Source organism: Lates calcarifer, linkage group LG3 (assembly GCF_001640805.2).
Source record: "Lates calcarifer isolate ASB-BC8 linkage group LG3, TLL_Latcal_v3, whole genome shotgun sequence".
Taxonomy (NCBI): Eukaryota; Metazoa; Chordata; class Actinopteri; family Centropomidae; genus Lates; species Lates calcarifer.
The window spans coordinates 19,087,850-19,101,752 of NC_066835.1; the positions used below are offsets into that span (position 1 = coordinate 19,087,850).

The 13,903-nt window shown below is 43.7% G+C and overlaps 1 protein-coding gene across 1 annotated transcript in view; it reads left to right on the forward strand.

Annotated features, from left to right (window-relative positions):
* LOC108881930 (microtubule-actin cross-linking factor 1-like) overlaps window positions 1-13,903 on the forward strand; it is a 218,660-nt gene that overhangs the window by 120,991 nt on the left and 83,766 nt on the right. Inside the window, 21 exon segments of the mRNA XM_051068556.1 lie at window positions 911-1,006; window positions 1,400-1,527; window positions 1,744-1,837; window positions 2,342-2,496; window positions 3,171-3,248; window positions 3,250-3,466; window positions 3,604-3,732; window positions 3,832-3,909; window positions 4,813-4,974; window positions 5,203-5,307; window positions 5,707-5,802; window positions 5,986-6,111; window positions 8,314-8,466; window positions 11,678-11,832; window positions 11,935-12,061; window positions 12,157-12,340; window positions 12,605-12,657; window positions 12,659-12,772; window positions 13,040-13,218; window positions 13,308-13,446; window positions 13,543-13,736. Coding sequence (XP_050924513.1) covers window positions 911-1,006; window positions 1,400-1,527; window positions 1,744-1,837; window positions 2,342-2,496; window positions 3,171-3,248; window positions 3,250-3,466; window positions 3,604-3,732; window positions 3,832-3,909; window positions 4,813-4,974; window positions 5,203-5,307; window positions 5,707-5,802; window positions 5,986-6,111; window positions 8,314-8,466; window positions 11,678-11,832; window positions 11,935-12,061; window positions 12,157-12,340; window positions 12,605-12,657; window positions 12,659-12,772; window positions 13,040-13,218; window positions 13,308-13,446; window positions 13,543-13,736 — 2,762 coding nt within the window.

The window sequence follows — 13,903 nt, forward strand, 5'->3', positions numbered from 1 at the left end:
GTATTGTGAACACAACAACTTACTATCGGCATCACCGCCACCTGCTCACAGCAAGAAATGATGTTCAGTGCAGAGAAAATTTACACACAGCCCCTTTAACGGTAGTTACTCATCATGTTTGTAATTCTACTAAAATTACAAACAGCTGTTTGTGCTAAGGCAGTTAGAGTTGGCCTTATTTTTTTCATCACCTATGCAGTATCTCATTCCTTCTCTGTTAAATCGATATAGGCATTTGTGTTCACAAAAGCAGAGAGGAAAAGAGAAAACTGAAGACACAAATCTCTCTCTGTATCGTTAGTTTAAAGGATCAGCCAGAATGTATCACCAAAGCATTTGGAAATTGTACAGAAACAGTAGATTTATTATCTAGGTTGTTGTAATTCAAATTACTGCACAGTAGCATAAATACAAACACCGTTTTTGCAAACACTTTTGGCTGTGGAGGGAATCCAGTCCCATCAGCGACGTGCAGCCAGGAAGAAAGGGAGCTGACAAGCAATTTCTGTAAAACCTTGAGAGAACAAATAAAGGGACAGAGGGAAGGAAGGACATGGGTTTAATAAAATGGACAACATCAGGCAGAGGTGTTAAGCGAGTGAGAAAGAGAGAGAAGAATTCAGATTAAAAGGAATTAGTTTGCAGAGACGAGGAATTATCTTGGAAAAGGAGGAAATAAAAATGTGAGAAAACGCTGCTGTGACACGATGTCTAAAGATGGAGGGAAAAGACAGAGGGAGGGAAAATGAAGCTGTCAGAAACTGGCTAATGACCACCCTGGGAGAGAGGGTGTGATTACAAAGCTTTTACCTCTGATAACAGGTTTTTGACTTTGTGTTTGACCTTAAACAAACCGTTAATGCTGTCCCCACAACGCTCATCAGCAAATCCCGCCTCTCTCCTCCTCCAGGCACTTTACAACGAGTACGTCCATTTCAAAGAGACGGAGATCCCTGCTAAGGAGATCGAGAAAGGTCACATCGAACACCTCTACAAACTGCTGGAGGTAAGAATGAACAGAGGGACCACGTGCAGAGCTCATTGTGCATCATGGGGTTCTGCTCAGGGGGATTGTGTGGATGTCAGTGAGAGAGAGAGAGTGTGTTGACGTGTTTGTGCAAATTGAGTCATACACTCCTCTCCTGAAGCGAAGTCATTTCCTGTTATCAATGCTGCAGATTGTTTGATTGAACACAAACTCATGACAGTAGTAATAGTTCCTCCTTTATTCTCACTCAGCTGATGTTACCAGAGAGTTTGTCTGCGGTGTGACTTATGATCACTCATGAATATAACTCTGCTGTAATGGAGTCTTTGCACTTGTATTGAAGCATGATGAGATTTTAAGTTCATATTTATCCTGTGTGTGTGTGTGTGTGTGTGTGTGTGTTGTGTCCAGGTGTGGATAGAGTTCGGTCGTATTAAGCTTCCTCAGGGCCTCCATCCCAATGACCTGGAGGAGGAGTGGGGTAAACTCATCCTGGAGATGCTGGAGAGAGAGAAGGCCCTACGGCCGGCTGTGGAGAGGTACACACAGTACACACACACACACACACACACACACACACACACACACACACACATACACACACATGCACAGAGGTTCATTCAATTGTCTATTTCCAGCAGGATGCATGTAATTAAATGGAAAATGCTGATACAACTCCTTGCGTTCAATTTCTAATCAAGTGTGATTTTCAGGGACATGACACTTTAACCCGTGTGTGTGTGTGTGGATTTCAGGCTAGAGCTGCTGCTTCAGAGAGCCAACAAGATCCAGAACATGGCTCTGGACTGTGAGGAGAAACTCACCCTCGCCAAGAACACACTCCAGGCTGTGAGTACCGTCCCTCTCTCATCTTAAACGCCTTTAATTTCCTCACACATACACGCACTGGACCTCGGTTTACGTTGGGTAAACGTTGCATAATTTGCCACAGTAGTTTACAATGTGTTAATATGTACAAGCTGTAAAAGCAAGTGCTCTTCTGGGACAATAAATATTTACTCACCACTCTCCCTGCTTTCTGCAAACACACAGAGTTTCCCCTCTGCCCATTAACATGGACACAAACTCACCCTAAAAACCTCTATCTCTCTTTTTAATGTTCTTATTCTCACTGTGTTAATTCTGCTGCAGTGGCCCGCCTCTCTCATAAGGCCTACTGTGGTTTCACCATACTGTTTGCTGAATCTATGCCTTGGGGAAACACTGAACCTCAGAACATCATAGCTCATAAAAAGTACCTCAGCACAATAAGCCAAGCAAGCACATAAACCTTAACCAAAAAAAGGCTAGCAAACAAAAACCCAATCAGGTCCTCCATCCTCTGGTGTCCAGGACATGTCTCGAGTGGAGAGTGGCGAGGCAGTGCAGTGCGAGAAAGAACTGGCCTGTTACCTGCAGGACTGCGAGTCCCTGATCAGACAACTCAACCAGGAGCTCAAAGTCCTCCGAGATGAGAAGTACTACCAGGTGGAGCAGCTGGCGTTCAGGTGAGTCAGGAGAGAAAAGTTTGATGGTGAATGAGTGTGGGAGGATTAATTCTGCCTGAGTGAAGGTTCAGCTCTATCAAACTGGCTCTTGTATAATTAATTAGTGTAATATAGACAATTTAATTCAATAAGCAGGAATAGAAACAGCTCATTAAACTCGATTATAGGTCAACAGTTTGCTTTGTGTTTTGCTAAATGTGTTTCACCTTCTAGTGTTAACCAAGTGTAAAGATGAAGAAAATCCATTTGTGATTCATCAGCACGCTGCTCATCAGTTTTATGAAACACAATAAAACCGCCATTTTAAAAAACTGCAGTTTTCGTGATTTCCTTTAATGTAGGACGGCAACTATAACTGCAAATTGCCTTATTTGACCCTTTTCCTGTTTAGCATTTTGTCCTCAAACTTGACAGAAAACCATCATTCTGTTGTTTTGTTAATTCTCCTATAATTTAAGCATTTAGAGACAAGCTGTCAGGGCAGTTTTGTGCTTTGCTGGACATCTTGAAAGCACATTTAAATGTGCTTTAATGCATTTTTGGTTCCGGCTCTCATTGTCAGAGACTTTAAAAGAGGGTCACTGCTTAAAATCACTTTTCTACCAGGGAAATAAAGGCAAGTAAATAACCTTACCCCCCTCCAGTAACTATATATTTTTGTCTCTCGCCACCAGAGTGTCCTGCCTTCAAGAGGAGCTGGTCTCCCTCAGACTGCAGTGCTCCAGTGTCTACAGGAAAGGACACTTCACTCAGGCCCTGGGCAGCACCGGGGCAGAGCACACCAGCCAGCGAGCCACCGACGGCAGCCTCTCACTGGGGCAGACGCCTGCTGGGGGCCGTGGGAGCTGTGGGAGCCGCGCTCCTGCGGCGACCCATGGCCCGCTCCCAGCTGGTGGCCATGTCTTCATCAGAGGACGAAGGATCCCTGAGGTTCATCTACGAGCTGCTGGGATGGGTGGAGGAGACACAGGTCAGTCTCTGTGACACTTTACCGACATTATCAGTTAATCTGCTCGCTGTTTTCTACCCTCTGCACATTAAGATGAAAGAAGAACATCATGATACAGCCTTTATATTTATTGATCTTTTTGTGTGTGTGTGTTACAGGAGCTGTTAGAGCGAGCTGAATGGGGCGCAGACCTCCCCTCTGTAGAAAACAACCTCCAAGAGCACAACAACATACACACTGCAGTAGAGGAGCTAATGAGCAGCCTGCAGGAGGCACGCAGCTACGAGGTACACACACGCATCCATCACGATGTACACAGAGATTTCTCCGCTCCGAGTTGTGAGTTGTTTGTAACGAAGCTGTGTCGTTGTTGTCGTCTCCTCCAGGCAAAAGTTTCCCCTAACTTCAAGAGCAATTACTCAGAAACCCTGGCCAAGCTGGAGCACCAATACTGCAAACTACTGGTCAGTCTCCACTAAAGAAACTGTGGTTCTGTGTGTGTGTGTTTTTAGTAAATTCACATCTTTGTTTCCCAGTTCACCCCCACTTCCTCAGTTAATCCCATTATAGCATGACAGGACTCTCATGCTAATGACACGCAAATCTGCTCCTTTCCCTAAATTCCCCTCTCTGTCTCTGTATTTCTTTGTCTCCTCTCTCGCTTTTACTCTTGTCTGTTCATATATTATTTTTGCAGCTACATGTTCAGTAAAAGCCTGATGCTGTTTGTATACACACCTGCTCATATTTCTTGAATAAAAACACCCTTTGCGTTCTTTTTTATAAAAGCTTTAGATTCTCTCTCTCACTTCATTCCAGTCAGTTCACCCACTCTCTATACGCCGTTTATTTTTTAAGATACATCCAGTTAATGTCACTCAAATAAAAGAACCAGTATTTGATTAAAGATATGTAGGATATATAAATTCAAATAGAAGATAGTAGTCCTTAGTCAGCTGTAAGTAATCTTCACAAAACAATTTATATATGTTGCAGGAATTAAAGAAAGAGAAAAACAGAAAAAAGAAGCACAGTGAAAGCCATCATTTAAAGAAATGATTTGCTGGATTTTAATGCCTTGTTATGAAGAAGCTTATATTAAAAATCTAAACATGAAATGGCTGAATAAATGCCTGTAATTCACATTCAGGGGACACTTCTGTTTCAGTGTCTGTCTTTGCTTAGTTTTTTTATTAGTTTCTTTCTCTCGTGTCCATCTAGAAAAGTTCTCGTCTATAAATGTAACAAAACCAGCAGTATAATTAAACCACCAGAGGAGACAGGATGGTTTTTTTGTTTTGTTTTTTAATTTCTCTCTGCACTGCTGATCAGCATGACGATGGTGTTTGTTTGTGCGGTTGCCACAGGAACATTCGTCATGGCGCCTGCGGAGCTTGGAGAGCCTGCATGCGTTTGTGTCGCACTGCACTGAGGAGCTGATCTGGCTCAACGAGAGGGAGGAGGAGGAAATTGCCTACGACTGGAGCGACAACAACGCCAACATGAACGCCAAGAGAGAATTATACAGCGTGAGTGGAGGACAAGGGGCGAAGCTGATACATACTGATTATTTCCTCTGTCAAGTCTGAAAGATATAGACCTTCTGTTTCACAGAAAGCACTGATGTTATTGAAATAAAAACAATATCCATACATTAAACAAGCTCCCCTGCATGCACGCAGATGGTATTTTTACATCAGGCCAGCCCCATGAAAATCCAGTAATCAACCATCCTTCTCCCCCTGCTGTGTTCACAGGAAATGAGGTTAGAGCTGGACGACAAACGAGATGTGATGCGGTCACTCCAGGAAACAGCCAGCCGCCTGTGTCTGGAGAACCATCCGGCCAAACAGACTGTGGAGGTGAGTTTATGATTTAATCCAGTCGGGCTGAATGACCTTTAAAGATGTCAGGTTTGTGGGAACAGTTCAAACAAAATGCTTTTGTTAAAAATGCTTCTTTTTGCATTTGATGTTTTGTTTGTGATCTGTGCCTAACTGCAATCACTAATAGAACATTTAGTGAAATACTGATAACAGCTGTTATTATACCAGTCACATGCTCTCACTGCCTATTCTCCATCACTGCTCAGTTAAAAATAGTCCAGGCCAGAAACCTCAGGAGCCTCCTTAAAACATCCATCTAACATCCATCCATGGTCCTTTTGTGATTTTTCTGTTAAAAACCTGCATGTACGTCCTTTGTTAACTTGTATGTAAGTGCGTTGTGACGAGCTTTTTCTCGTCTCCATATGTTATCAGGCGTACAGTGCGGCCCTGCAGACTCAGTGGCAGTGGGTGGACCAGCTCTGTTTGTGTGTAGAGCAACATCTCAAAGATAATACCGGGTACTTCCAGGTGAGACAGAACGATTTATTGTAAGTGTTTTAGTTGAGCAAGACTAGAGCTGTAAATGTGGTCCTGACGAAATATGAGGTTTTTAAAAATGTGTTTTTTATATGTTTTAATTCTAAACACTACGTCTGTTCATTGTCATCTACACATGCTGCATTCAAATGTTTTTATTTCTGTCTTTGTCAGTTCATGAGTGATGCTCGGGACTGTGAGTCGTACCTGCGTCAGCTGCAGGAAACCATCAAGAGACAGTACACCTGTGACAAGAACAGCAGACTGAGCAAACTGGAAGACCTGCTGCAGGACTCCATGGTATCTGTTCTTTCATTTATCTAATTTATTGGAGCTGTGCCCAAGGAGTTTAAAACATAAGAGCATATTCTAGCATCTTCTTATTTCTATTAACTCTCAGGTTTATCTGAAGGATGTAGTTAAAAGGTAAGAAAGACGAGCTACTAACTTCAATCCATGGTTCAGATTTAGACAATTTAATGCTAAACTCCAGTGGAGCTTTTTTTCCTCTGTGCAGTAAGCATAGTTTGTAACTCCACTTTTAGTTATCCTGGATATTCTGAATAGAAATAGCTCGAGTTGAATCCTCCCCATCACTCAGTGTCTCTAAAATGACTGGATCAGTCCGTTTTATTTATTTTCTCTGATGTTTTTATGATGGAATCTAAATGTTTGTTTGTTTTCTAAAGAATGTTGAGATTGTTTATCCTCAGTTTACTGGGTGTTTGCCTCCGTGCTGCCACCTTGTGTGCACACTTCAAATCTAAACATGACATATTCAGAAATAACCCTGGACTGAGGCTTAAACAGGAACATCTATGACACAGGCCGTATTGTAAACAAGTCATAGCACAGCTACAGAGTCTGAGGTGTCAACGCACCAGTGTCCTCCTGACTGTTACTGCAGCACATCACATGACAGGGTGAAGTAATCTGTTACAGAGTACCTTTTGCTGAATCATCCCCCCTGTGGCACATTTGTGAGACTGCCATCTTCACACCTACCTTACTCACACACACACATACAGAGACACACACACCTCTGACTTCAAGCAGATGGCAGAGTTAGTGTGGGCAATGCTCCACAGGCCAAAGAGCAGCGAGCATATCCTCTCAACATAGAGGTGTGTGTCTTTGTGTGTGTGTCACAAACAGCTGCTCTTTTCACATATCCGTGTGCAGTCCTCATTGTTACGTTCTGTACAGTACGCGTCTATACTCACATGCCGTGTAACAGTGTTTTACATCTCTGTGTGTTTGCGTCTGTTAGTGTGTGAGTGTTAATCAGTTTCCAGCTCTAGTTAATGAAGTTTCCAGTTCGTGTGCTCCATCTCTCACTGGGAGGGGAGATCTGATACTGTGGATACGTCTGAAGGACACAACAGAAAACAGGCAGCTGAACCTTTTGGTTTGACTGAGAAAAAGATTTTCCAGTTTCTGAGTTTTTGACCTATTTCGTTGTCAGTTTTTGTTTCATCTTTGTTTCCTGATAAAATGACTTCTTTATATGTTGTTGGATTTCATAAGCACTGGCCACTCTTCAGATACACCCTTGATATTTGCTGCTTCTACATGAACAGACAAACTTCCTCCTAAATATAATAACAATAGAGCCCTCACACCTCATCCAGCTTAGCTTTTTATTGGCCGGACTCATCCAAGAAGGCCCATTAAAGCAGTGCCTCTCTTATAATCAATTTTTTTTACAGTGTTAGCCGCTGTAGTTGTAGTAATTAACCAGAATTCGTCATGTACCTGCATCTTGATTCATGACTGTATAAACTGTGTTTGTCAGTCGACTTGTTCGGGTGGAGAAAGTACCACTGACTGCAGTGAACGCCACCTCAGTGTGAAATTCATTTCTGAGGTGTAATGTATAAAGTTATTAACGCCCCCCTCCTCTCTCCGTCTCAGTCTGTCGCTACCTCTCCCTCCATTTATCTCCCTCTGTTCTCCACCTGTCTCCCTGTTTTCTCGCTCTGTAATGAATCCTTAATGACTCCCTCTGCTGGGGGCCAAGACAGAAATGAAATCTAATTCTAACTGTCAGGGTGAAGAGCACACAGGTTAATGTTTAATGGTTTGGAGTTCACACATCTCAGGGGCTACAGGCTGATCAGAACTCACAGGAAAAGACATAAAGAAATACTTTTAGCAATACCAGCAGCGCTCGCTTTGGTTGAGGCTGAAATATCTGAACAGCTAGGGGAAGGAATGACAAGAAATTTCATGCACACATTCATGGTTCTCAGATGATTTATCACAACGACTTTGGAAATCCCTCGGCTTTTCTTCTAGAGCCACCATGAAGTCAACATTGTCAACAATATCTCAACATGTTTTTAATGGATTTTAATGAAACATACATTCATGATTCCATCAGGAGGAACTGAATTAACCATCCCCATATCTAAGACATTTTAATTTTCTATCTCTACAAGGATCAGTACAATTAATTGTTGAGCCAGAAGTTTGAATGTCTGATGTTTTTCTCTCCTTCAGGAGGAGAAGGAGCAGCTGATTGAGTACCGGAGCACTGTGGCAAGTCTGGTGGGCCGGGCCAAGACGGTCGTGCAGCTCCGCCCCCGCAGTGCAGAGAGCACCCTAGGAGCCACCACGCCCATCAAAGCCATCTGCGACTACAGACAAATAGAGGTACGGCACCCACCACGTATTGTTCTTCATGAGCATGTGGGTTGTGCATGTTGTCCTTTACCACTCAGCAGATAGCTACTGTAAGTTTCTGATACTGAAAAACCTTTCAGCCAAACATTTATAGAAGGAGCTCCTCCGACTTCCAGGACAAGGTCGTGATTAAAAATGTTTATATTCAGCACCAGCTCACCACTGACCTCACCACCACTCTATTGTTTTAACCCTCACAACCAACCGCCTCCTCTCCGCCCGGCACTTCCTCTCCGAACCCTTCCCACAACCGCTTTGTGGCTGCTCTATTTTAGATGCTTCCTCCACGCTGTGAAATTCAGTTTTTCTTCTTCGTGGATTGATTAAAACGTCTACACAAACTCTTTTCTCAGCCTAGGAGGTCCATATTGATGAATAGACTACAGCAGTGGATGTTTTTTTTTTCCTTTTGGTAACAGCTCCAACTGTTTTCACTTCATTTTAACTGACAAGTACAAGACGCAGTGCTCAGTTTGGAGGCTGAATAAGAATAAAGATTATGATCCACTGACATAATTCTCACAATAGATGATTTTTGCCTTTGTTCTCCTCAGAAAACTCTCTCCGACTGGATTTGTAAGAGCCTCAAAATAGCCAAAAGACACTTGAAAGTAACCGATGAGATGACAACTGAAGTTGTGCATTGTTTTTTCCCCTCAGTGCCACTTTTATATAGCACATAAAAACAAGTGAAGTCTTTTCTCTCTGCCTCTCACTCTCAGCTGTGATGTCCTCAGGGAATCTAAAAGCTGATCAATTATACATCTGTCCCATCCCCTTTTGAAGGCACCGTCACCGAGCAGCACCTCCAGCAGCTCGGCGTGGACATGCAGCTGCCCCTAATGCTGCTATTTTTAGTCCTGCTGTGTTAGATTCCTCAGGGTCAATTTGTTCACTGAGGCGTACTGTACGTGTGAGGTGTTGCATCCAGGTGAAGGAGGAAGGTGGTTTGGTTCTCTACCGCATCAAAATAAAAGCTGAAAGTAACTCTAAAATAAAGCAGTGTGTGCTGATATTCACCAAACGTCTGGACAAAAGTGCACATGACCAAAAGTAATCTTTCTCTCCTTCACTTTCCTGTGTGTTCTTCCTCTTCTCTCCATACCCTTATGTACCTTTTTGTGCCTCTCCCCCTCTCACTCCCTCCTCTTCCTCATCCTCTTCCCCTCCTCTCGTCTGTCGGCTGGGCTGGCAAGACAAACGTTCAGGTATAGCTGCCTATATTCTCCCTCTCTCACCTCAGATTCTTACACTGCACACACTAATGCTGTGGTTGCCCCTCTCTTATCAGCTGGTTTTAGGTCCAGTCAGTCGTACAATCCGAGAGTCTGATACCTGCCCTGTTAACGTGTCTTAGGCCCTGTTTATACCTGGCGTTAACATGTGTCTGGGGTGATCCTGAGATCCGATCACTCAGACCACATTCAGAGGTGGTCTGGTCCACATATGGCCTCATACTGTTAGAAGTCTGTATGCAAATGTGTCCTGGTCCAATTTGGTTTGTCTGGACCACACCAAGGAATAGACCCATCCCGTGTTGTTTTGATTTCTGCTTCTTCTTCCTCTTCCTCTTCTTCTGCTACTTCTTCATTCTTCTCCTCCTAATTTCTAGCAGATGAGTCATGGGAAGAGCGTTGCTGCCTCCCACCAGTTAAAAACAACAATTCGATGTTTCCAAACATAAACGATGTACATGTTTATTTGCATATAGAACAGGGAGGTGAATATGGAGACATATTCTAACAACAGTTGTGAACCAATGGACTCAGAGCTTTCTGCTTTTGTTTGACTCACCTAAGACACACGTCAGTGCCGGGTCTGAACAGGGTAAAACTGGCAGGACGATAGGGAAGTAGCAAAAAAACAGCACTGAGGCATAAATTGGCAAAAGCTTTCTGTCAGAAAATATGAAAGTGCCATCTGAAGATGTTTCATCCTCTGTGTCCACCTGATATGTAGTTTCCTTTTGTAGATAATAATACCTACACACACTGAAGTTACTGTAAAATACTGGACACAGTAGAGGTGAAAGTCTGTGCTTACCATTCTGTCACTAATGTCACTAATGTGCTTTAAACAGTGATGAAGTCTGACCTGAGAAATTTAACATGAATAAAACCACATTGTGACCACAACTAAACATGATTCATAATTTCCACCTTGCATTGATCCAAATTATCTAGAGAATGATACTGATCAGTAGTTGTATCTGGATCAGATCAGTGGATAAGGACAGGTAGCAACCACTGAGCTGAACTGAACTGAATTTAACACAAGCCGACGCCTCTGAGGCTCAGTCAGTCAGCCAGATGATAACAAGTCACAGCTTTGAGCGTTTAATCTACATTTCATGTATTGATTGTATGTGCATAGCTTTGCATTATTGATGTAGTTGATGCGTGTGTGTGCAGGGAAGGGGTGAGAGAGGGTGGTGGGTGGGGGAGGCAGTACAGCTGTAGACTTTAATGTGCAGCCCTAAAACTCTTTCCCACACTCACGGCTTTGCCTTATGTTTATTTTTAGATCTGAATTTTTCAGATTCTAATTCCAAACTCTTTGTGTTTTTAATTTTGTCGTGTGCTGGGTTTCTCAAATCACCATGTCAGAATTTTTGCTGGTCAGGTGAATTTGAGAAATCCAGCCCAGGTGTCAGTAAACCTCTCTTTGAGTTTGGAGGATATTTGCTGCTTTCACAATAAAAGCAGTTTAGAGGTGCAAAGCAGCTTTTTAGTCCACATCGTTCTTGTGGCAGGTTCTCTAATGTCACATCATTTTAGGGCTTTTGCTAACTTCATAAAATCCATGAATGTTTGTGTTTTTTTGTGTTGCATTATGAGTTTGTTTTTGGTTTACATGTTTTTCCCTCTCTCTTCCCTGATTTCACCTCCTTTGCTTTCTTCCTTTCTTCCATCCATTTTGTCCTCTAACCGCTGTCATCTTTTTCTTCCGACCATTCCCTGACTTCGTGATCATTTTTTCCTCCCTTTCTCTCTCACTTCTACATCTTCTGATTTAACTTCATCTGTTCCTCTTTGCTCCCTCCCTCACTCCCAACATCCATCTTTCCATAACTCCCTCCTTCAACTTCATTTGTGCTCCCTCTCTCCCTCTCTCCCTCTCTCCTCTCTCTCTCTCTCTCTCGCTGTCTCCACATCCATTCTGCACCACCACCTCCTCTCAGATCACAATAAGTCGAGGAGAGGAGTGCGTGCTGGAGGACAACTCTCAGAGGACCAAGTGGAAGGTGATAAGTCCCACAGGGAACGAGGCCATGGTCCCGTCAGTGTGTTTCACCGTCCCGCCTCCGAACCAGGAGGCCATCGACACAGCCAGCAGGTCAGACACATACTGAAAACATAACGCTGAACTTAAAGACAAGAGCCTCCAAGCGCTGATGTATTTGCATTCGTTCATGTCCGTTCTGTGTGTTATATACAGGACAGAGCAGCTGTACCAGAAGGTCATGTCTCTGTGGCATCAGCTCCATGTGAACATGAAGAGCGTGGTGTCCTGGCACTACCTGCTCAAAGACATCAGGACTGTCTCTGGATGGAACCTGGACACGGTGGGACGCACAGACAGTTCTCCTCCGTTCTGTTGTTGCTAACCTGTAATCTCCTCTGTTCCCGTCGTACTTATCTTACTATCCTCACCCATCAGGTTCGGTGTCAGTCTCCATCAGAGCGGCAGCAGGTACTCGATCACCTGGAATCCCAGTTGGCCGACTTCCTGTCCGACAGCAAAGAGAGCTCTCTGTTCACCCAGCCTGAAAGACGAGACCTGGAGAAGGAGGTTCAGCAGGCGCAGCAGTACTGCCAGGACCTGCTGCACAACATGGAGACCGGTAAGACTCTGAGACTGTATCTTAATTTCACCCACAACCTGTTGAGACAGTAGCTGAATATCTCTGTAACGTGTTTTCAAACAGAAACCCTTTACTTAATCTTTACTGTCACTTTAATATACTATAATAAAATTAAATCTCAGCATTGAATCATACTAAATAAAACATGTCAGAGGGTGTTATTAATCTTCATTTTGTCATCTCTGAACAGTGTTACTGCACGTCTATAATAACACTTCTCTCTTCTCGTCTTTCTCTCTCCAGTGGAGAAGGATGAGTCGGTGTCTCGGTCGTACCTGTCGGAGCTGCAGAACATCAGCCCTGCGTCTAAACGAGGCCGAGCAGAGACTGATGAGGGCGATTCAGACTCCGCCCCCCAGCAGGCTGTCAGGAGAGAGCCCTGACAACACTGTCCAGATCGCAGAGCAAGAGGTCAGTATGAGCTCCATCTGCTGGTAGCAATGGGCAACAACACTTTATTTTAAGTTAATGAATTTTATCAGTTGATATATTTTCTAGAAAGTTTAATCTTCGGTTTCACACAACAGTAAAAGTGTTTATGTAATATTACTTTTTTTAATGGCTGAAAAACAACACATTCAGAGATATAAATATCTGATCTGTACGGTAGAATCTCATTTTGACCTCAGATTTTTTAATTACGTGCAGCTAGATTCTGAAATTGTCTTTCTTCTCCAGAAGCTGCAGTCGGAGCTGGACACCCTGCGCTCCAGTTTGGGCGACGTGTCTCGTCGCTGCGTCAGTTTCTTCGAGGAGAAGCCGACATCCTCCAGCGTTCCTGTTCTCCGGTCTGAGCTCAACCAGGCTGTGGAAAAGACGGACAAACTGCACAACCTCTCATCTGTCTACCTAGAAAAGTTAGTGGAATCTTTTTGTCGTCTCCTCTTTGAATATGAATGAATAGTACATAAATATTTAAAATGGTTTATTTATTTATCTCTGCAAGGTTAAAGACAGTAGACGTCCTGATTCGCAACCTGGATGAAGTGGAGAGCCAGGTCAGAAAGTACGAGAGCAGACTGAGTGAAGAAGACATAGTTCCTGCGGACACCTCGGCCATTCAGAACCTCAGAGATCAACTAGGGGTGAGGGATATATAATGTACTTATGGCCAGCTCCACACTAAGGCCTATTTGATTCTAACATTTATTTCCCTTGGTTTCTGTTTTCTCTCTTCCCAGAAGTGGCAGGCTGAGCTGGCTGAGCAGGAGGGCATCTTCCAGTCTCTGCAGTCTGTCGTACGTCGCGCCAAAGAGGCCGGGTCTCAGCTCAGCAGGCTCCACCCTGATCGCAGCCCTGAGCTGGAGCTCTACCAGGAGAGAGCCAATCAGATGACAGAGAGGTGGAGCGGAGTCAGGAGACAGATGGAAACACGGTGAGCAGGACAGGGGGAAGATGAGGGAAAAAAAGAGGAAGAGGATTAATGAGTTTAAATAACAGTGTGAGGATGAGCTTAATGAGGTTTTGTCCCTCGCTTAGAGAAATTTACAAGTGATGATCCACTTGCCTGCTTAAATACCTCACGTACAAACACTGGGTGTG